We start from the raw sequence: 25,953 nt of genomic DNA on the forward strand, positions 1-25,953 counted from the left end.
TTTAGCCAGACATTTTTAGTGTGCATTAAATCTTTTGACATCTTCATTCATCCACAATTACAGCTTTATATTCTGAATACAAAGTTAAAATACAAATTCTTAGCTTGGCTACAACCCTGCACGTTCAAAAGAAAAGCCTGCGTAAAATGTGCAAATGTTATTACTCCCTTCTGCACCCCTACATATAAACATTTACATTTATGATATCACCTGAAGAAAGGTTATAACTTCCACTTAATATGCTGATGATACAAGGACAGCTTGTAATAGCTGTCACTGATAAATAGGTGCTTAATAAAGATTATTAATAAATTAGTAAGAACCTCTCATTATGCATTAATAGTGCAGTATAATTATTGATTGGATTAAGAAGTCAGTAGAGTTATTACAAAGGTAACAATCTCAACAAGCTTTGAGAACAGAATGACGATCATCATCTATAACAAGTAAGGGTCTCTGATCATGTTTGCAAAGTATGCAAGACATCACATAAAATCTGAAGTCATAGATGTTCAGCTTCGAAATCTTATGGTATGTAACAAACACAATGAGAGGTACTTGCGTGTTATCGTAACCAGCTTCCCACAGTGTCAGAAATTGTTTTGTGTTGCCGGAAATATTAAAGTTAACGATAAAAGGGGTGTGTACAGTGCAACTTCTCTGGAGATGGGGTCTAGGTTAAACAACGAACGTGCTGTATCTGTAATGTTTATCTTACTTCTCCGTTTGAACCCCCATCCACGTGTACGGCAGTTACATTAAGTACTAACGCACAGTTTGGTATGCCTTCTTTAAAGAGGTGCTTTAAACAGAATGACCGAACACAGGTACATTGTCATTGATGTCCACAAGACTTGTGTATTTGTGCAGTACAACTTCTATCAGGGACTCCATTGTCATTTGCTGGGAGTACAAGGAAATGGTGGTTTCGTTGTTCACGATCCAGTGAATAATGGACAACAAACTATGTAATGGCTGCCTGCACTACCCGTTACCGTCAAACTGAAGAATTCAGTAGGACTAACGTCATAATCAATAACGGAGTTTTTGCCAATGTCCAGGTCCTCTGCATGTCCAAGAGGAAAGCGGCCACCAGGACATACCAGCTCAGTGACAGTGTAATCACATCGGTTGGGAAAACGGGGATTGTCTTTGATGTTCTGAATTTGAACATCACCTGCAAATATCTGCAAAGGATTTGCAGCAACCGCCTCAAAAGTCAGGAGAAGTGGAGGTAATTAACCTCTGACGTCAGACCCATCTGCGGAGAACTAACACTTTAGTACACCCCTTTAATGTTTACAGCAAGACATAAATTATGCCACTTTGGAAATCTGGTTGAGATAATACATACGGACCGAATGAGGTTTCCAACGGAACCATGTATATCAAACATTTATTAAAAAATCAAAAGATTACAGACAGGAATTAAATAAAATGTACAGTAAAATACGACAAAATAAACTAAATACACAAAGTTTTAGACATACATTTGGTTATATGTAAACATTACGGATGTAATATGACACTTAAACTAGGAAAACCGGAGTACTGAGAGGCTTATCTGGTTTTGCAGAGACACTAGACTAAATGTGAATTATTCAGTTTAATCCACCCACTTTTCTTTTCTATGCAAGACATCACACAAAATCTGATGTTTAACTTCTAAATCTTATGGTATCATGTAAAAATTAAACATTCTTAAAATAAATAAATTAGAATGAGGTTTCTGTCTGAACCTTGTATATCAAAACATTTATTAACAAATCAAAAAATTACAGGTAGGAATTAAACACGCAGAATAAAAATACAAAAAAATAAACGAAATACACGGAGTTTTAGATGTACATTTGCTTATATGTAGACATTACAGAGGTAATATGACACTTATTTAAATTAGAACTGGAGTACCGAGAGGCATGTCTAGGTTTTGCAGAGAGGCTAGATTAAAAAGGAGTTATTCAAATTAATCTACCCACTTTTCTTTTGTAGGATAAAAACTCATTTAGTCAAAGGGTAACTGGAAAGTGGTCTTTACAGTGTAAGGAACCATTAAAGAAAAAGTAAAATACAGGTGATTTAAGGGACATTTGCTCTTTCTTTTAGTCAGGTGTCATTGAACTCAATGTCCCAATCTAAATACATATATATATACATATATATATATATATATATATATATATATATACACACACACATATATATATATATATATATATATATATATATATATATATATATATATAAAATATCAATATAAATATAAACATTGTCTCTTGCTCATGTCCCACAACAGATGCAGATTAACCCAAAGTACTTTGAGTTCCATAACACACCCATGAGATGGCAATCTATTCTTTATAGATAATGCAGTGAACTCTCGCATCATCTATAGCTACAGCATTCCTAAAACTGTGTATGCAAGTGTGTTTACCCACAGACCATGCTCCTGGGTTACCCCAGAAAAGACAGACTTGTGTTCAGTGGGCTTGCTCAGTTAAACAATGTACAGAAAGTTAAAACATGGAAGGAAATGCACCAGATGCCAATGGATCAGCTTTGAGGATGGGGCTGCCCTTAGATATTTCTTCATTTCAGCTTATAAGAACTTTTTACATTCTTCCATTTGGTGTTGAATCATCACCTCTGTTTACTTTTTATATTTTGTATGAGTTTGTAGATAGGTGTGTACTGTGAAGTATAAAGATTGCATGTAGTTTTAGCAAACTACATGAACCATAGTCAGTGCACTACCGCCTTATATGCCCCATAACATATCTGTGTGTGTGTGTGTGTGTACATATGTATGTAGGTGCTGTGTGCCATGCACAGAATCACTAATATTTGAACAATGTCAGAGACATGTTGATGAAAACTCTACCCCCTATACCCCTGTATTAGCTATTCTGAAACTGGGATCATATGTATTTTGGGGTAAAAAATTATAATATAGAGACGACCTTTCCTCAAAATGCATGGAGCTGAGATGTGTATTAACCACTGGATAATACCCAGTGCTAATCCTGGAAGGTTAAATGCTTTCCCATGAAATCTTCATTTTGGAAATAAAATCCCATATGCCGTATACTGAAGTAGAATTCTTGAAAAAAAGCAAACCAACTTTTAAGCAAATTGCATTTTGCTTTGCCTGCAAATAGTGGGTGTGCTTTCAATATTTAAGTTTCTGCAAGCCTCTCCCTAATGTTAAATGATGTGAACTGCCTAATTAAACAAGCCTCAAAGTAAATCCTATACTTGAGAAAGTAGTTAACCTAGTAGAACTTTTTGCATGCCAGACCTCCCAACCATCCTCCATACATCAGACTGTATAGCCAACAAACTTTCTCAAACATAACTAATGCCAAGTTTGCTACACCTTGGGGGAATGTTGTTATACCATAAACACGTGCCTAATTAGTTGGTCAGTCTTAAGGAAATAGTTTTGCTTAACTGATCCTAAATGAATTATTTGTATGCACCCAGTTGGCAGAACTCTCTCTTCCATTCTATGCTGTGTGGTCAAAGAAAGGTACTAGTATTAAATGGACAGACAGTACTTCTTTTCAAAGGAGGCCCGATATCTACCTTGCTTGGATGGGGTGGGGGGCAGAATTACTGGATGTTATTAACTTTAGAACAGTAGGAAGATAAAGATCGCTGCATCTTACTGTCAATGTAATTTGGAGAAATGTGCTGAAAAGACATGAGAAATGTGTAAAAGTGTGGACCAGATCTATGCATATCTGTTGTCTTAAAATGCTATTGTGCCCTCGTTAGTCAAAGTGTGCATTTTTGTAAACTTTTCCTTCATAAAATATTGCTACATCATATGTAATTATAAAATTTATTTTTTTTATTGCATCTTTAGTTTTTGGTTTATTCGATATGTAAATAAATTGCATTTTAACAAGGTTTCATAGGTAAACTCATTTTATGGACAAATGCAAAGTTCCCCTGTCCTAAATGCATTCTTAAAGCTGTATTTCACAATCGCTATTAAACCATAAGGACTACTGCATCAAGGTGTCTTGTAAACTGTTATAGTGACAAAGCACTGAAAAGGTAATCACCTAATAACTAACGCATGTCTTTTTAGTTCAAAGGTTTATGGTATGGAATTGCAATGGGTAGTGATTGCGATTGGTTCAAGAACCAGAAAAAAAGTAACGAGATGTGCGCTGCAATCATGAAACCTAAAGATAATGACGACTTGAAAGTTATACGTACTACTTCAAAGTAAGTATCTTACGAACCTCACTAAGAAAATCGCTCTCTGCTATATACAACACATAATGCCTTGCTGGTCTGATAGCATGCTGAGTTAACCAAGAAAGACTTTTTAGAAGAAAATAAAGACATTAATTTCAAAAGCTTGATAAATGATAATTGTTGATATTGATATCCACTTAATTAGTGAAGTGGCTGTACAGAATAAGACGCACTGTTTTGCATCATGCAGTTGTGGGAGTGGCTGGGTATGCGAGTCTCAGGCTGATTTTCAAGATAGTGCCAAAAAAACACCGTTTTAAGTCTCTCCCTCCATGTGTCTTAATCAGAACAATCATCATGATACTGAAGAACACAGATTAACAAATGCATGGCACATGAAAATTAATATTGTTGTTCATACTGCTTTAACAGAGGGATCCTGTACACGTTATGACAGATTTTAGCACACTTAACCTGTTAAATGAGCAAGTGATGAGGCATGCATGTCAAGCACCCCTGAAACCACAAGAAAAGTCTATGCCCTCTACAGAAACAAATTTGGCCCTCTACACAGTCCTAAACGTAACAGCCTATTCGGTGCAACAGGAACGTATCTAAAAGTAGCAGGACAATACCTCTCAAGGACTGGCAGTGGTCACGTCGCTTCTAAAAACTATTTCAACCACTTAGCCAACTTTCATCCAGACCGTCAAACTTACCTCACTTGCTATTCTGTACAAACACAGAGAAGAATATAAGTAGGTACTGGTGCATTTATTTTGTTAAGGCAACTTGTAGACAAATCAGTCTTTACCAAGATGGATACACATTGTCAGCACTGCATTCATATGTCCTAATATTTCTTTGATATCCACTTAGTTTAAGTATATTTTGCAAATTTCCTTGGCAAATGTTGTCTAGTGACTTGACAAGTTATTTAACAGTGTTGTTCTCTTTTTACTGCATTATACATTTTCTTTTCTTATTGTCTTATAAACAACAAGTAGACACCAGTTGTTCCTGTATTCAGGATGACTGGGAACCACTGATTCACACATTTCATCTTAGGATTCTAGACGTTGTAGGAATTGAATTCTGGTGACACAGTAAACATCACCACTCTACCTGGGAGTGATTATATTTGGCATTTCCCATGGAGACACTCCAAAGGACGTGGCCTGCTACTGTGCATCTGTGTTAAGTCAAACTGTACAGTAATACAATGCCAGTCATGATAAATCAAATAAAGCAAGAGAGCTCAAGATACTTATTATTAAACAACCGATGCACTGGGATTAATATCACACTGTGCCCATCACGTGGTCATAGTGCAGCTAACTCTAACATTCAAAGTGGAGTTTAAAATGCCTGTAATAATTTGGATTGCCAGGAGATTGTGACAATGCATTGTGGTGCATTTCAGAACAAATAAAAGTGATAAGATACTGTAGGATTCAGAAAACCCAGCAATGGCTCAGCAAAGCATTGCAGTCATAAATATTGAAATTAAATGCAGTCAGTCAGTAAATATGAGGATATGGTTTAGGCTGTGAAACATAGGAAACAGCTAACATTTGCTACAAAGGGTTGTATAAGTTAATAACCAGAGATGCGATATTTCAGATACCTGATATATGTATACGCACAATGTAGTACCATGAATACTATGTAATATATCCTGAAAACACACACAATATATAATAAACTATGCATTTTAATGGTTACATGACAAAGAAATGGACACACATGATGGTAAGTGACAGCTCTCCTTCCGAATACTTTGTTTGCATCAGTGAAGCATATGGTGTAATACTCACAACACAAAAGCTGCAGATTAAATTGTCTGTTACATGTTTTGCTTAAGCAATGCATGGTAAAAGATTCATATATGCCATGTTTATGTTGTGTGTGTGTCTCATACAGACACACACATACATGAATTTATCAAATACATGACGCATAATAAATGCCAGACAGCACACGCATATACACACACAACCACACACATGCACCCCACCTCTGTATAACATGTGAATAAGAGTGCTGATAAAGGTGTGCTCATGATGTGTTTATAACGTGAGAAATAACATACATGACAGTACATTCCTCACATAGAGATGATGAATTACAGCAGTAGCTATACTGATTAAGCAGACGTACCAGAGGAACCAAAACATGGAGACATTATCTGTAGAAAAAAACATGCAATGTACAGCAAACTATTGTTAGGAATATAGTGATTTACCTAAAATAAGCACACTGCATGGGAGATATATATATATATATATATATCTATCAATATGAACATGCAAAAATATGCATCAGTGCTGAAACTACTATACATATATATATATATATATATATATATATATATATAATCTACATGTAAATATGCTAATGGGTGCTTATTCATGTGTACACAATGTGATGGGAGTATGTGTATCTCACTGGACAATACACACACAAAATTACTACAAGACAGTCTGTTAACTTTTTTATCCTTTGGCTTGTATTTTGTGCGTGTGTGTATATATATATATATATATATATATATATATATATATGTGTGTGTGTGTGTGTGTGTGTATATATATTTTTATGTGTGTGTATGTGTGTATATGTGTGTGTGTGTATATATATATATATATATATATATATATATATATATATATATAGATTGGTCTAGAACATTTCACTGAAATTACAATTCACTCAAAACTCAATTCACTGAAACACATTTCACTGAAAATGATATATTAGAATTGCAAGTATCCATGTATATAGTTCAAAATATTTAAAATATGTGGAGGGCTATGCCCCCCACACATCCCAATGTGGGGGAGGTGCCCCACCCACACCCTGCCTTACTGTATATACTAAATCCAGGGTAACACTACAGTGGGGAAAAGGCGATATATAACTTTCAGTGAATTGAGCTTTCAGTGAAAAGTGCACACTAGTTTGACTTTCAGTGAAATGTGCATTCAGTGAAATGTCCTAGACCCATATATATATGTGTGTGTCTATATGTGTGTGTGTATATACGTTTACTATTAAATGAATGAAACTGTATCAGTAGAGTCAACTGGCCACAATGCCGACCAGAAATGCTGAATCTATACCATCGAAAAGACAGCCAAGTTGAAACTGAATAAATCAACACCCATAGTTCATAGGTTCATACTAGGCTATCTGCCCGAGGGCATTTATAAGCCTAGCCCATAGTTTTGTGGCTTACGCCACCCCTTTAGTTTGGAGAAACTATGCCCATTATTTTGCTGTGCCTCTGTCGAGCAGTGACACTGAAGTAACCCCTAGGGTGTATCTGCGATCTCCCATCCATTGGTCAAGATTCCTCTTGAACAGGGCCAGTGAGGTGCTCTGCCTCACATAAACCGGGATTTTGTTCCACAGCATAGGGAGTCTTTGGGTGATGAATCTATCCCTCCAGCATGTCCTATTAATAACCGTGTCGAGGTTTAAGTCTCCTGCCCTTGTGGCTCTGAGGGATCTAGATTTTTTGAGATGAAGCATGTTCATCAAATCTGGGTTTGACATGGCCTTGTATGTCAGGCATAGGTCACCTCTGAGCAAGCGGTAGGCAACTGAATATAACTGGAGTTCTTTCAGTCGGGCAGCATAAGACAGATTTTTGAGACCCTTTATCCTTTTGGTGAGGAACTTTTGTGGCCTCTCCAGCTGCTGCAAGTGTCGGGTCAGATACATTCCGAATGGGGCATTGTACTCGATCATTGGTCTGATGAGTGATGAGTATAGGGAGACTGACTTCCCTTGATCTAGATGTGAATCCCTTCATGATAAGGTGGGCAATGTAGAAGGTCTTCCTAACTACTTTAGCAATATGAGTGTCGAATGAAAGGCTACGGTCAACCTGGGTTCCCAGGTCCCTAATAACTTCTTCTGTGTTCAGGGGATTGCCACCTATATGGTAGCTAGGGGTAACCTTATTTTTCCCGAAGGGTATGACTATGCATTTCTTGGCATTTAACTTTAGGCCATGGCTCTGGCACCAGTTATCAGTTTCTGTGAGACCCTTCTGAAGGATATCTGTGTTGGATGTGTTTTCAACTACGGCGCCCAGTTTGCAGTCATCTGCAAACTTTGTCAGCCATAACCCTCCTGTGTTTGCTTGTACTTCAGAAAAGTAGATGCCAAACAAGAGTGGGCCCAGGACTGAGCCCTGTGGGACACCACTTGTGACAGGCTTTGAGTCTGACATGGCGCCAGCAACTCTGACCCTGTGGGTTCTGTCACTCAGCCAGTTTGCAACCCATCTTGTAATGTATGGGTTTACATTTAAGTTGATGAGTTTTTCAATGATACCCGAGTGAGGTATTGTATCAAAAGCCTTCGCTAGGTCTAGGTAGGCTGTATGGACTGCCTTTCCCTCGTCAATGGCCTTGGTGACTGTTTCGAAAAAGTCAACCAAGTTTAAAAGGCATGATCTGCCTTTGACAAAGCCAAACTGGGTTGGATCCAAAGTCTGCAAGTTCCCTATGTCTTTATTTATGAGATCCATTATGATTCTCTCCATGGCTTTGCAGATAAGGCTTGTCAAGCTAATGGGACGGTAATTTCCTGGGTCGGTGGAGGCACCGCCTTTGTGGAGTGGGACCACAGTCGCTGTGCGCCACTCCTGGGTGCGTATCCGGAGGTGAGACTAAGATTAAACAGCTGTCCTAACTGTGGGTTTAATTCCTCATTGAGTTCATGGAGCACACAGCCGGGGACACCATCAGGTCCCATGGATGCTGTGTTCTTTGCCTTGGAGAGAGCAGTTCTCACCTGGGCGTTAGAGATGTTTGGGGGCTACAATCATTTGGTATAGATATCTCTCCTTTAGGGGAGAGAAGTTTGCACTGAACCTGTCAGCCAGTATGTTGGCAATGTCTGTAGGATCAGTAATCTTCACATCATTTTGAACTAATTCTGAGCATATCTGGGAGTTTCCTCCTAGGTTTCTGACATAGCTAAAGAATGCCTTATGGTTGTCTTTAGAGTCCTTAGCTATTTTTTCTCAAAATTAGCTTTGGATGATTTTATGAGAGCTCTTAGCTTTTTACTTATAGTGATCAGCGGTGTCTTACCTTTTAAGGATTTTGCTCTATCTTGTAGTAGCTTTCTCCTTTTGTTGTAGAGTTTGTTTATGGCTGGGGTCCACCAGACTGGACGCTTGCCTTTGGTACAAAGAGTCTTTGTTTTGCTTGGGATTGCCTGATCCATGCAGCCCTGCAGGTGCTGGTAGAAGGCATTTGTAAGTGATTCAGCGGTTTGAGTAATGTTAACCGCCGGCTCAGGGGCCTTAAAGGAGACCACACTAGTCTTTAGAAGTGTGAAGTCGGCTTTCGAGAAGTTCTTTACTGTGGTCTTTTTCATTTCGGGTGGGGGCGGGATGAGGACCTCCAGCTTGATTAGTTTGTGATCAGATCTCACCAGTGAGGGGTATACTTCCGGAGTTGAACATTGTGCTCCCATGTTCGTGAGGATGAGATCAAGTACATTTTCAACTCTTGTGGGGATGGTGACTAGTTGTTCCATGGCATTTGAGTTTATGAATTCCAGGAACTTTTGGGCTAGAGTGTTTGGGCTTGAGTAGTGTTCCCAGTCTATATTAGGGTAGTTGAAGTCACCTAGTATGATGGTGTTCGGAGATACATTTATCCCCTCCAGTGTTTTCAGGAAGGCCATATGAGGTTCCTGAGTTAGCCTGTAACATGCTACAAATTGCAGAGCAATCTTGCCTATGGTTAATTGCACCTGGATGGTTTCCGATGCATCGTGCGATGCCACCAATCTTGAGGTGTGGGTGTCCTTGATGAATATGGATACCCCTCCTCCTTTCTTGGTATTGTCCGGGTTTTGGGGCCGGAACGCATGATATGAGGTAAAACCTGATAGTGCTGGGGTGCTCTCAGGAGCCTTGAACCAGGTTTCTGTCACAGCACAGACATCGATGTTCTCCATACTGAGAAGGGCAGAGTGCATGCATCTTGAGGTTGAGACTTCTGGCATTGAGCAGCATTACCCTTAGTTTTTTTTCTTTGTTTTGTTCTAGGGTGGTAGGTTTAGAATTTGAGCCTTGCCTAAAAAAGGCACTATGGGGGTGGCAAGAGCCTTTGCCAAAATCGGGAATCCCAGGGGTGACAAGTGCAAGCCGTCCCTTGCGAAGCAGCGTGGCTTGTCCAGCATGTCATCTCAGGCAGACAGACATTGGATCCCCTTTGAATGACACCAGAGTTTAAGCCAATTGTTAAAGCTGATCATCTTATCTCTGTATTGTGGCATCATTCTTGGTGAAGGTAGGATACTGCTCAAGGTCAGGGTCATACCTGCTTGGGCTACATAATCAGAGAGCTCCTCTATGTCTCTTTTCATGTAGTCCAAGGAGGTACGTCTCAGGTCGTTAACACCAGCGTGGACAATGATTGAGTCGTACTTGTACCTGCTGTTGAGAGACCTGAGTGCATGCGTTATGTGGTGGATTCTAGCACCCGACAGGCAGCTTACTGTGACCTTCTCCTTACTCAGTCTGGTGAGCGGGACGTCAGTGTGTCTGACTATGGAGTCACCAATGACTAGTGTGTCTGGCATTGTGTTTGGCCTTAAGGGCTGTGACTGCTTGACACTCTGACTGTGTGGTCTATGTGTTGCAGGTGTTGTGTTCTGAGGTGGTAGTTGTTTGGGTGTCTGCTTTGGTGGCCTCTGCTGTTTTGGTAGATTTTTGATCAGAGCCTCCGAGTATGTCTTTGTGTGTTTATGTGTATGATTTGAGGTTGTGATGGTATTATGTGAGACTGGGTCTATAGTGTGTGTGGTTAAGTTCTCCTCCTGTCTGGTCATGCCAGTCCTATGTTGAGAGAGCTCAGCCTCCAGTTTGGCCGTATAGTTGCATCTCTCGCATGTATTTGTGTTTTGTGGGAGGAGGAGAGGGTTGTCTGTGTACATGAGGCAATTGTAACATTGCCTCAATATTCCCAGGTTCACCAGCTGAGCAGGAGAGGACATTAGCAACTGATCCCTCGACATGCCAGAAGGAATAGACAGAAAAACTTAAGAAAAGGTTCTGGGGGATGTGGGTGACCGAGAAATGGGGTTTGCTTTTTTGGGGTACTTTCTATAACAAGAGTGCTGTATCGAGGTGATAAGTACTGTAGGAGCAAGTGCTTCGCTATACAGATAGAGAATAGTCTACTTGGGAGTCAAGTAGAGATAATTTATAGTTGTAGGATACACTAAATATAACAGTAGTATACTTTGAGGAAGGTAGTTTTAAGGGAAAATTTGAAGAGTGGACTTTAGGTAGCCCTAATAGTTTAAATCTGATTAACCAGCGCTGCCCTAGTGTGCAACGGTAGCAGCTCCGTGCTAAATCGCGCTAACGCGTGCTTTATAGCAGGGGGCTGGAAAAAACAGGAAATGACCCAAAATGGCCGACAAATTACTAGTTGCTGCTTCTAACCACTCCTCTGAGGACAAACAAGCAGCTCAGTACTCCCCACTCCCACTGGTGAGTAAAGAAACTACCTCTGGCCACACAAGAAAATGGAGGAACACAGAAACCAAATACAAAGCCCAGGGATCAGCAAAATCTGATCACTGGAACAACTAACTAGGAAAGTTTAGGAAAGGAGAAATATTTTTTTTTTTTTTTTTTTTGCAAACAGACAGAAAAAAATGCAGTAAATGCTTTGTTTTCGACTAAATTGCTATCAAAGGCTGGTACACTTGAGTGTATTAGCCTGTGTAGTTCTATGTATTTGACATAGCAAGAGGTGACATCAGTCACCCATGCTATGCAGCTTAACATACTGTGACATGCTTAACATACTGTGACATTCCACAGTCAACAGTATGTGTATTTTGGGTTCAGGCACCTAGGCAGCAAGACAATTCCCTGTGGTACACTTGGTTGGGGATGCATGACTATAGTGACATTCAGCTGCAGAGAAATATGACTGTTTGTGAATTCCCTGTGGGCAAAGAGAAGAATGCAGTACCATGTCCAGAACTTCAATAACCAAATGCTCAGGGGGAAAATAATGTCCATGGCCCCAAAGGTAACATGAGACAGTAGGCATTATTATAGCAGGCATCAGAAGCAGGCTGGCCAGCAGGCATGTCAGTGGCAGTAATAATGCAATGCACAGTGGGCAGTGCCTTTATTATTGGTGGGTGTAGACCACTACCCTCTTCACAGTACTTCGGAAACATTACTTAAAACTGCATACTGGAGCATAAATGTGACAACAGTAGCATGCCGGATTTCCTCCATGCACATGTCTATATTTTGTTTACATCTTGTAGTTACATAAACATATACTGTACACTGAATACAACACAAATTACTTCTTCTGTCCCTGTATACTTGGTTAGTAAAGCTGTGGGCATGGCAGTTTGTGCTTATCTTTGCCCACAGGGAATTAAAAGCCACATTTCTCACCAGCTGAATATCATTTCAGCCATTTGTCCCCATCCAAATATACCACAGGGAAATGTCTCACTGCCTAGGCGCCTGAACCCATGTATTTTACTATTTTACAGGGGGGCAAGCCCCCATGCACTCTCCCATGTGGGGGGCTGCACCCTGCATGCCCCCTGCAAATTATATATACCAACTCCGAGATTGCACTACAGTGAGGAAATGGGTTAATTTCCTGTTCCTCACTGAATCTTGATCTCCATTCACAATGCCAAACTCAGATAATTGACTTGCACTACCCATTCACTGTAGTGTAATTTATGTTTTCTGCTTCATCATTCCAATTCAATAGTGAACACACACATAGACATATATATATATATATATATATATACACACACACAAAATATTTCAACATCATATACACATTTGCATTAAAAATCCATACCACTCACAACAGGCCCATTTTTTTTCATAACTTTGTCAATGCTGTGAGTCAAACAATGTTAACAGGCATTAAATACTGATTTAAATCACATGGTCAAACCACCTCAGTTAATTTTAAAGAAACAATGTCAAATACCGAATCACCAAGCGCAGCCTCACCCTGAATTACTGAAAAAATATGAGAGAAATAAAATAAAAATTGTCCATCTTTATAGGTTCATAGATTAGTACTAGGCTAACTGCCCTTGTGGGCCATATTAAGCCTAGCCAATTACCTCATGAGTGTATCAAACCCTACACCTTGTGTCTGCAAGATAAACACCTTAACCAGTATGCCAACTGCTCTAATATGCTGCCAGTATATTTTCAAACTGGTTTAAAAAACTATATTGCAAAAAATGAAAAGAAAACAAATCAAAATATATGTAAATCCTCTAAAGAAAAATACTTGTTAATAAAACAGAACTGATGTTATGGCAAAGTATAAAGCTGCATTACTTGTATCAAATAGCAAAACTCATCAGCTGAAATGAATGCATAGTTAATTGTACAACTTTTTAGGAAACTCCATTAGGTATTACATAGAAACAAAAAACAAACCAAAACAAACATAGGTATACACTGCATAACCAAATCTGCTATCCATGCATGTTCCCTTTTATTAGTGCAGGTTTCTTTTCTAATGTCATACTGCCAACAATTACTTCAACCCTTATAGATGAAAAGGTAGCTGAAGCATGTAACAATTGTATGTTTATAAAGACCACTCTTAGATCTACAGTAGTGGATATTACTGAAACGAGCAAGTGGTGTGCCCCACATACAAAGCTCCACAATCACAAGTAGCCATGTAAATAATCAGTTTGTACTGCAAGTTTTTTTCTTATGTTTTTGGCAGTACTGATGCAGTGAAATATTTAGTTTTATAAATCTTTGTGCAGTAATGAAAATTCTCTCAAGGATGGCAGCCTTTGGGTCTACTGGTGGTTGAATCTGAGTTTTTGTAAATAAAGGGTCTTTTATGCGAAAATAAAAATTGTCCCAAAATTTGGCTTCAACAATAGCTAAACAGAACTTGTTCAGAAATATTATAAAAATAACTTCACTTAAGACACCTATGTTGTTTTTAAAACATCACAAATCAAGTTACTTTTTATGCCCAAGGTAACAAACTTAAGATTGCGGCCAACCCAGGAATTAATTTTTACTGTATTATCCAGGAGTAGAGAACTTTATCAATCCTTGGCTGGCTTGCATACAGCTCTTTTAACATTCCTGGTATTCTCTACAGAGCTGCATAAGATGGTCAAGCCTAGTTATCACAATCAGCCTCATTATTGCATGTACGCAAATTCTCAAAAAGTTGGACTTGGGTATAGTCTTCACAATATGTCCAGGATGACACCTGTGTGCTGATAGCAGGGAATTCTTAAGAAAAGGTATATTTATAGAGAGAAGACGCTCATATTTCTTCTTCTTCTTTCAGCTTTTCCCGGTTAGGGGTCCCCACAGTGGATCACCTGTCCGCTCATGATTGGCAGTGGAGTTTTACTGTGTCGAGTTGCCAGCCTGGCGCCCAACCTTCCATAGAAGGTACACATATGCACACACTCACACCTAGGGCCAAATTAGTGTGTCCAATCCACCTACAGCATGTCTTTAGGATGTGGGAGGAAACCGGAGCACCCAGCGGAAACCCACACGACCACAGGGAGGACATGCAAATTCTGCACAGAAGGCACCCCAGCCGAGGATCGAACCAGAGAACCTCTTGCTGTGAGGTGACACCGCTAACCGCTGCACCACTGCGGCCACCCTAGTAGACTCTCATACTCCCAATCCTAAAAAACTAAAACATCCAGAAAGTTAACAGCATGTAAATCATGTGTCACCATAACTAAAATATTGGATCCACTGTTAAACCCTCCATGAATTGAGCAAGTGTTGGCTGGTTACCTCTCCATATAAACCAGAAATAATCTGAAAATGGCACATCATCTCAGTTTGTGTAAAGAAAAGGTTATACAGTTCATCATATATGTACATCTCCTCAAAAACTGTAAAAAAAAGCATAAATGGGTGCAATATTATACACATACACCCAAAAAGAAAAACTATATATATACATAACTCGTATTCAAAGCTGCAAGGTACAATAGATATACTAAACATAACTTATATTCAAAGCTATAAGACACAATTTTCTTTACGCAGATGCATGCAATTTTGTTATCCTACACTGCCTTCCAACACGATATAATAAGCTTGTAGCACTCAAAATTCAAAGAAGAACCTTCAAATTATGCTCATTATCTACACAGAGACGTGACGTGTGAGAGAGTGTGGTGTGGATCCTCAACAAAAGAGTTGCGCTGTTAAGGCTCTGAAACCTTGAAAAAATTCCTGAACCAATCAATTTTCTAACCCCTAGTATACTTTTTCTCAGAAATTTAAATCATTTGTTTCAAATATTCAGCATCACTGTTATATTGGGAAATATTTTTCTTTGGTCGAAATGGAAAAGTCTGAATTTATAATTACATTCAGTTATTAAACATAGTAAAAAAAAAATACAGCAGATTTTTTAGTTAACCATTCCATTATGCTTTTTCATATTTCCCCCTAGACTCCCTGTCATGTGTTTGCTTAAGTTATTTGCAGATAATCCATATGTATTCAGATTGTCTTTATCTGCAACTAGGTCATGACTGAAAAGAACTGTTATGGTTTCACTTACTTACCTGTATTAAGGATTTCTGTTGGTATATACCTGCAATTCTACAACTGCACCAGTCAAAAATATTGATATCAAAGATCATATAAACTATGCAGACAAAATCTTTACATATACGACTGTCAGTGGATAAATTAAGCCAAGGAGTGTAATTCACAATGCGTTTCATGTCCCACTCAGCAACTTTTCCACCCAAAGCTAAACAGGATGCAAAATTTAACCAGTACAGCAGAAATATGCATGTCAAATATGAACCAGGAGACCATTTATGAATACTAGACAGTAAATCAGGGTTGTTAACATACAGTCATGAATGTCAATACATTTCCACAGCCTTAGCTGGGCCCATGAGAAAATTCAGTGCATTTCATTACTAACATGTATTGGAAATAGCAATGAATGCACATACTGAGCATATTGCAATGAAGAGATTTTAGCAACAGATGCATCATAATCACAGAAGAAAAAAGCAGTGAAAGACAGTTAGCCCAAGCCTTGCACCACCTCAAATGGATAATTGTACCTCAGAGTGTGCTGCAAACAATATGACCCATTTACCATAACCTAAACACTCTTAAAAAATTAAACTGCAACACATTAAATTTGTAAAGTAAACGTACGCGCTGTTCACAATGTTAATTAGTGTATGCTCGGCAGTAGTCAAAAATGTATATCAGAGCCGCAAAGCAAAAAAAAATGTATATCAGGGGCGGAGCCTAGATGACTGAGAACAGTGAATTTTGAGAGCTCCATAAACTAGTATAATAATGTAGGACATTTTATTATTTTCAAGTTTCAAATGTCAGAAATCTATAGATAAACTACTAAACTACATAAATATCAATTTTGGTGGAGATGTACAAAAATTTTCCTGTCAAATAACTTAGAGAAATACTGAGTCACTGAATATGAACAACTCCAGGAATTCTCATCCAGATGCTGCTTTGAAAAAAGAATTGTAATTGATGACATCTACCTTACAGGAACTATCTTTGAAGATGGATAGCTTTATAAATGACTTGGAAAACCTCAAATTAAATTCCCAAAAACAGACTGATACTCTTAAGGAACTATTACAGCAACACCATACAAAATAACAAATATAGAGACTTCTCTAAATGACATTGAAGGGAAACTCAAAGAGGAAGAATTCCAAAAAGAATTTCTGCTTAAACAGAATACATGGCTGCTTAACAAAATGGATGACTTAGAAAACAGGGAAAGGAGAAACAACATAAGGAAAACACTGAAGGAGAAGACATTACTTCATTCTTAACAACCTGGATTCCTTGAAACAGGGACTTTTCATTGGGATTGAAAGGGCACATAGAGCACTGAGGAAACCTGATTTTAATTCAACAAATTTCTCCACCTAGATCCATAGTTATACAATTTCTTTCATTTCTGGACAATGAACTAATACTAAAATTTGCTTGGAGAAAATCACCCTTAAAATACAATCAAAGCCTGATAAGGTTTGACAATGATTATTCTTCCAGAATACTAGAACAAAGGAAAAACATCTGGCCAATAATCAATCTGTTGAAACAAAACAGCATTAAAGCACAGCTGGCCTTTCCAGCCAAGATAAAAATACTTTTTGCCAATGAGCTGAGAACTTTTAATGACTTAGAAAAAGCTACTATATTTATCAAAAACAACAACATAGTGTCTAACCCAGAAGAAATGGAATGGATGGCCCCTACACTTAAAAGAATAAATGAAACAAATCCTTGGACTGATGCTAGAAAGAAGAAACAAAAAACTGATTCCAAGATAGCTGTCCCCAAAAAATAAGTCTTACAACTACATCTCTCAAAGTGTCAACTGATATGGTACATCACTTGTCATCTGTTTTTATTTTTTAAAAAAAGGAGGGATTCTTAAACAACTGAGAAACAGCAATGATTTATTCAAAATGTTCAAAGAGTTCAATAATTCTTCACAAAGTTAGGTTAAAATGGGTTACTATTTATATTATAAAGAAGCCAAACAAAGCAACATATAATACAAATACAGAAGTTTCTATTCCCCTACTTGAAACTCAGTGAATCTTGTTCATTTTCCATTGATTTTACTTATAATAATTTAAGTAATTAACTAATTCAACAATGTACCATTCATCAGAGTTCAGACTAAAATGTAACAAATTAACATCATATATAATAGTAGTAACAGTAGAGTGCTTTGAAAAAAAAATGCTGTCATGGAGACTAATGCCTTCTGCAGTTAAAGTATGATTTAGAAATGCCATGTATATCCTGGTTAAATAACAGTAGCAAGCTCTTAGTACAAATGTCATCCTTACTCTGTCTAAATATAGTTAATATCAATCATGGCAGGTATCACAGCTACGAGTGCTGTTTTATCAATCCTAATATGGTGTGCATGGATGCAGCTGTGTCTGGCAGCTGTTATATGCTGCCATTTTCATCTCCAGGAAGCTGTGGGTTGCAGCTTGTGATCAAGGTTTACTGATGCTTGTGTATTAGGAAGAGACATTTGGTGTTTTAGCCTGGATCCATGGGGAAGGGGGTGGATAGAACTGTGATCTGGGATATTTTGGCAGAGAATGGTTTGTTTATATGTCTGCTGAATGAGAGGTATGAAGGCTGGGAGTGAGTTCTCTTGTTGTGGTGGCTTGTTGGCAGTTTTTTTTTTTTTGTTCTCTGTTCTTTTTCTGACTGCTGCCTCACTGAAAGGGAAGGAATTTAGGTTTGAAGTTGCAGTGAAATGAAGCTTTGCTTCAGGTGCATCGCGAGCCTCTGGTATGCAGTACACAGACACATTACAGAAACCAATGCTCCCAGATTGCTAAGGTAACAGAGACAGAGTGACAATAATGCTTAATGGCTCTGAAGAGCCTCCGAGATGATTCTCGGCAATAACGTTTTTGGTTTCAAAATATATATATATATATATATATATATATATATATATATATATATACATATACACACATACAATAAAAGGGCTGTTTTAAACCACATGTACACATTTAAAAAAAAAAAAAAAACAATAGTTATCCAACGTATGATTTTAGTAAATCTCGACAAAATATATAATCGTCATATAAGATGAAGCAGTCTGCTGAATTTAGATATTAAAGACAGTATTTTATAACATGGGATTGTGTATAACAACTACTGTCTTAACTTGTCACAGAATTTAACAATCATATTCTGAACAAATAGTATTAAATTTACAATAGACAGTTTAATATCATGGGCTTGAGTAAAATAACATTCCTGTTTTAACTTGTTATAAATGACATGCACTACATTGAACATCAAGGGGAAGCATGATGATTTTCACATATAGGTAAATGTGTATAACAAGTCACACAAGTGCTTTAACTTGAATTGTGGTTTTGTAACATATCTTGACCATACATAATACTTAAGCGGTTACACCAAGGTAACTAATGTTTTATACACGACATCAAACTGACAAAGTTGTTCAAGGGAAACAATAGAAACCTGAACTAGGAATGTCAAAGAATGTAACAATCACATTCTGAACAAATAGCATTAAATTGACAATAACCACTAAGTTTAACCTTTCCTGATTTTACAAAATAGAATGTTGCCATTTAAATCTAAAAACGTTCAGTATATGCCATAAAATGTCAATTTATGAATATGGAAACGGAACTTGTAATCATTAATCTCAATAAGTGAATTTATTGTTTTTAACCTATAATTTCACTCTTTTTATAATAAGAAATGACAGTTGTGAAAATCCTTGTGTGTAGGAAATGGGGGGGGGGAAGAGGGATGCATGGATAATTAAAATGCACTAACTTTTATCAACGTTTAAAGAAAACAAACTTTATGCTTTAAGTTAGCAACAAAGTGATTATTTGAAATGCTGGTAAATAATGAAATATAACTTCTGATGTATCCAGTAAAATGCATTGTATTATAAACATTACCATCTATTTATATTAAATAATACGTTTTGAAAGACTTCATCAATAAGGATGAAGATGTTAAATAACGGTGTGCTATAATCTTTATGGAGGTTTTATATATGATGCATCCTACTTTAATATGATTGAATTTCTTGTCATCTATCTTTCATGTAAATATTAATTGCTTATACAATAAGTAGACATTTATATTGTATTAGAATTCTGTCTAATCTACAATAGTACTATATCTGTTCAAAATAATACATATATATTACTTATTCCTATTACAAATATTCTCCATATGATAACTCAATTTATGGAGCTCAGATGTTCTGGATTTTCAAGGTATGAGTGATAATCTAATGGACTTAGGTTTATCTATCAGATTAGGAATTATTTTCATTCCATGACTAGTGCAGATCTTAGTTTTAACATTTATTTAAATTTATTTCACAAAAAAATTTTTAGTGTGCCTTACCAAAACATTACTTTATTGGTAAACACAAAGTATAAAACTGACAATTTCCTTTAAAAGCTCAAACATATACTTTATATTTATCAGAGGAAAATGTTTAATAATCACTATAAAACAAAAAAATGCATAGTCTAAATAACCTAAGATGGATTTAACTATCTTTAAACACCAATGGCTTAAACAATCCTAGCAAGAGATCAAATCTACTGAAATATTTAAAACTGAACAAGCACAAATTGACTTCCTTCAAGAAACTCATTTCAAAACAAATGACAATTACAAATGGAATCCTAAGGAACATATGATATTGGAGCAATCCACTTATAAGACAGACACAAAAGGGGTAACAATTTTATGGAAAACAAATGTGATTAACTCAGAAATCAGTTATAAGTATGAAGATAAAGAAGGCCTTATGGCATTAGTAATAGTTAAATATAATAACAGAATATGGACCCTAGCCAATCTTTACTGGTTTCCAGGCATTAAATCGGGAACTGTTAAAAAAATTGGATTTAATTTCCAATAATTATAAAGGCAACTTAATATTAGGAGGACATGTTAACTGTATATGTGATATTTCTGAAACTACAAATAAAAGACTGCTGGGTACATCTGCTGTATCAAAAGCTTTAAACAAGTGGGTAGAATCATTTCATCTTGCAGATACTTTCAGATTTAAAGAAGATAAATCTTGGTTGTTTTCCCATCAAAATCAGATTTGGTACCCAAACTAGAATAGATAAATATTTACTGTCCATGACTTACTCTAAAATCATTAATTTCTCAATCACTCCCTGCTCCTTTTCAGGCCACAATTCAGTGATACTAAAACTTCAAAATGGGTACAAACCACTAATGTTTAACTCCAGAATTCCAGCATATATAACTGAAATTAAATACTTCAAACCTTGGTTATTATCGCAATTACAGTTCTTCTTAGATATTACACCACAGAGATAAATAAAATAATGATATGGGACTCATTAAAAGCTTATATATATGGTAAAACCCTAACTTGGTATAAAAAAAAAAATCAGAAAATGGGATTATGAATTATTATAACTACAATCCAAACTTTTGTCGGTAAAACCTGAAAAAAATAATAATTTGGACATGTCAAATAAAGTAGACATATTAAACAATAAATCCAACAAAATTCTAACATAAAATTGGTTTAGCTTTAGAAAAAAACTAAAAATGAATACCTTAGTCACTTCTCCCAAATATCTACATAATTTATCCACAAGAATCAAAATACAATCAAAAGCCAATAACATTAAAAGCATCTTCCATGAAAAGAAAGGGAAAAATCTCAGATATAGGTGACATTCATGATGCCTATAAAAATCACTATATGGAATATTTCCAAAAAGAAAATATACATATTGATCAATTAAATCTAGATGAAAAATGTTCTATTATTAAAAAAACAGAAAATTTAAAACTAGATCTGCAAGTACCCGTATTTTACAAAGCAATTACAGATGCAATAAAAGAGCATAAAAATAAAGCTCCGGGTATAGATGGCATAATTATGGAAATATATAAACTTTTTCCTTCAAAGATACTATCCCTCTTCCATAAAACTCTATTAGAAATTCAGTCACAAGCTTTAATACAATCCCTCTTGGAGATATTCCTTAATCACACCAATCCTAAAGGAAAACAAATCCCCAAACCTCTGTACCTCATATAGGCCTATATCATTATTAAATAATGACCAAGATATTTATGACAATATTAACTTATAGAATGAAAATACCACTATCCAAAACAATAAATAATGATCAAACTGGATTTATATATCATAGACACACACCTATGCCAATATTAAAAGGATAATTTCTTGTATAGATTATATTAATAAAGAAAAGAAACACTCATAATTGGCTTAAATATAAAGAAAGCCTTTGATTCCCTAAATGTGGACTATTTATTCAAAATTCTGGTGTAATTTGAATTTCCTCCTTCCTTTGTTCATCTACTAAAGAATATATATACAATTAATTTAGTGTATGTTAAGCTAGGTCCTTTCACCTCTGAATCTATACATATAACAAAGGGTACTAAACAAGGATGTCCCATGTCACCAATTATATTTGCTTCGGCTATTGAAATATTGGCATATTCAATATGTAACAATACAAAAATCAAAGGAGTAGGCATTTATGAGCAATACAATTCTAAAGAAATGCTCTTTGTTGATGACATATTAACATTATCCAATACAAAATAGACATTATAAAAATTAGATATTTTAATTGACATTTTACAGGACTTCAGGACTCCATTTCAATAAATCAAAATCAAATTTTTTATTTTTATTTTTAAATAAAAAAAGACTTGCAAAGGGGAATCACATTATAGGGAAATAAGAATCTACCTTAAAATATCTAGGAATTGAGTTATGTAAGGATAATAATAAATTAATCTAAAAAAAAAACTATATCATAATCAATACTATTAAAATCTCTGTGGAAAAGTGTAACACAATAATATTAACATTTGATGATAGACTACAATTTATAAAAATTGTTTACTACCCAAGATTCTATATATAGCTTTGGCAATACAACTGTTACCAGAAAGGAATATACTCAAAGAAATAAACTCATGCCTAATAAAATTTTTATAGTTTTCCAAATGAAACAGAATAGCTTTACTACATCATATCACATCATGGAAACAGGGAGGATTAAACTTTCCTAATATAGAAACATATATAAAAGCATCAATATCTAAAACAATCTCAGATTGTAAAAGTTCAAATAATTCTGCAAACTGGAATGAATTAATAACTAATATGAATAAATGAATTTGATTTACAAAAAAAAAATGTTCAAATAGATAAAAACAATTTGCCATGGCACATATGTATTAGTATGCAATATAACACAACTAAGCCCACTAAAACACATAGGAGTAATTATTACATTGACTTATTTAGGAAAATTATTAATGCAAATATAGATTTAAAAATCTGTTTTGATCTTTTAATACCATTCATAGTTGCAAAGAGCCATCCACATAAAATATACAGAGAAATAATTCCTGGGAACAGAAAGGATTTGTTTGTTGGTTTCAATGTATCCAAGAACTAAAAAAAGTTCTGGATATGCAAACAGTAGAAAACATACAAAATTCCACAGCAAGATTGGCTAACTATGCAAAGCATTCTGACGTACTTGCAAGATTTATGCAGAATAATTGGTAGTTCTTCATTTAAAAAAAATACCTAAACTTACGAAGTACTTATATGAAATCATATATAATGATTATGACATGGGAGATAGTGTTTTGAAATTTTACAAGATATTGATAAATTATAAAACAACACCCAAATATTCATACTGGAATTATATAACAAAAGGATACTTATTACAGCTAACCGAAGAAATTAAATCAAATATTTTATTACCAATAAAAAATACATCCTTTACACAATACTGGAAACTCTTTTAATTGGAAATGCTTGCACAGAGCATTCTTAACTCCAGATAGAATTACTAAAATTAATTCTTCCCCAAAGGGAATATATTGGAGGTGTGAGCAAATACACAATGCAGATTGGAATCCCATTTTTGACTATTAAAATGAAGCCATTTCGGAATGGTATTAAAAACCTTTTACAAGCTTTAGTTAATGAATCGTTTAACTTATCTAAAGTGCTAGTATTATTAAATGTGTATGAAGGTCCTCATCTGAATGAGTCAAATATGTATCTAGTTTGAACAATACTTGTAATCTCAAGGAAGTGTATATTAAGAAAATGGAATACAAACAATACCAACTCTGGAAGACTTCTACAGCCTATTGAAGACCACAGCATTGTTGGAAATTAAAATTAAGGAATTAAGGACTCATCCTAAGCCATTTATTAACAATCCATGGAAAAAAGTCATCATTAATTGACACTTTACAATAACTGAACATATACACTCTGATAACTGGATTATACCTATAAAGTTATTGTATATATTGAGCTCTGTTATAGTGTAGGGCTGATGTAAATAGTGTACATAGTTATTTAAGATGTTATATACAAATACTATGGAATTTATTCAAATGTATTTGAAAAATAATTTGTTTACGAAAAAAATGTATATCAGCACCCTGTAGGCCAAAGCCAAACTCAGCACATACAGGTCATGTGTAGCTAACACAAAGGTGTCACATGAGCTGCTTTTAACTAAAAACTACAAGAAAAATCCTGGTTAGCACAGCATAAGTGGATAGTTTGGCTATACTTCAAAAATACAGGGACTTTAAACTGGGCCTGCTGATGAGTCAGTAAAAAGGCCACAACATGCATGCCAACAGTTTGGCTTTAGCATGAATATAACCATAAAGACGTAAAAAGTAAAAAAAGGCATGGACATTCAGAAGCCATGTAGCTGAAGCACTTGATGTCTTTTGCATATATCCCATGGGCCTGCATTACAGGAGAGTTAAGGTATCATACAGTTAAAACTGTAGCTTGGCTGTGTTTTTCTTGCAGTTTTTACTGCATGGTTTGTCTGTGTGAACTTGTTACCCTTTGGTTTTAGCTAAAATTGACATGTTCATTAAGGTATCATTTCTGCAGAAAAATGATTGCATGGGATGTGCATGTCATTGCCTAGAATGTATTTCCAAACAACTGCTGATAAAGTCATCAGCACTAAAGTTGGAGATTGCTTACAATAACACTGCATGCTTTGTCTCGTACTCTGTCACATAAGCCGCTGTGTTATTTTTTTTTTACTTAGAATTACAAAGCCAAATCACAAGTCTCCATGTAAAACAAGCTCATGGCCTTATACAAATGCGCATTCCTAGCTCCTACTATACATCAGTCAGCACACACACACACTTCAATCTAACCATACAGCCCAGTCAAAAGACATCACAACGTCTGCTAACCTTTAGTATGGTTTGCATACATCTTACATGGCAACACAATGAATGAGATGCGCATTTCCATCTGACACACTATACTATGGTATATGTTGAAGAAGCAACTTAAGGAACATTTTAAATTAGTCACCCTATATGCAGCTATGGCACCACACAGAATGAACACTTCTAAGTGTCCTCTATGCAACCTAAAATATTTCTGCACATAAGGTGTTCGTCTGTCTTATGAAGCAGATGGTCTTCTTTAAACTCAGTTGTTTTACAATTTAGGTTTCCTTTTCCTTTGCATACTCTAAATTTGCTACACATTTAAATAATGCTTGCTCCTTTTTTTTTTTTTTTTTTTTTTTTTTTACAAAACTACGTACATCATGTTTTGTCTGTCCATTGATAATGTCCTACTTTACTCACTACAGCTGAATTAAAAAGGTAAGCATACTTTAACAGAACCCTGTCCCTTGATGTGCAGAATCTCATAATGTTATCAGTAATTTTATTCCAGTCTTTAACCACATACTCTATATACTCAGTTTATTATCCACAAACACACCAAAGGTCTCTAATCATTTCCATTTTTCAATAATAGTTCTGCTGCTTATGAATGATAGTACAGTATTGTACCAAATGTTGTATACATTTGTTTTTACTAATATTTATTACCATATTTTTTTTAGCCCATCTAGAAAATATGTCTAACGTGAACTATAAAATACTTATGTAGTCCAGACAGTTAAAGTACTTTCTGATTTTAAGACATCTGCTTTAAGCAATAACGCACACTTGATGGAAATAAACTATCCTAGAAGGCAAAACATGTGTGGGCTCAGAATTGACCC

The 25,953-nt window shown here is 35.9% G+C and overlaps 1 protein-coding gene across 1 annotated transcript in view; it reads left to right on the forward strand.

Moving 5' to 3' along the window:
- Window positions 1-25,953, forward strand: part of LOC122790841 (lipocalin-like) — a 173,550-nt gene that overhangs the window by 27,930 nt on the left and 119,667 nt on the right. The window contains exon 2 of the mRNA XM_044058479.1: window positions 4,097-4,236. Coding sequence (XP_043914414.1) covers window positions 4,097-4,236 — 140 coding nt within the window. The remainder of the gene's footprint in view (window positions 1-4,096; window positions 4,237-25,953) is intronic.

This window comes from Protopterus annectens, chromosome 16.part0 (assembly GCF_019279795.1).
Source record: "Protopterus annectens isolate FY-2018-M chromosome 16.part0, PAN1.0, whole genome shotgun sequence".
In the NCBI taxonomy this organism is placed as follows: domain Eukaryota; kingdom Metazoa; phylum Chordata; order Ceratodontiformes; family Protopteridae; genus Protopterus; species Protopterus annectens.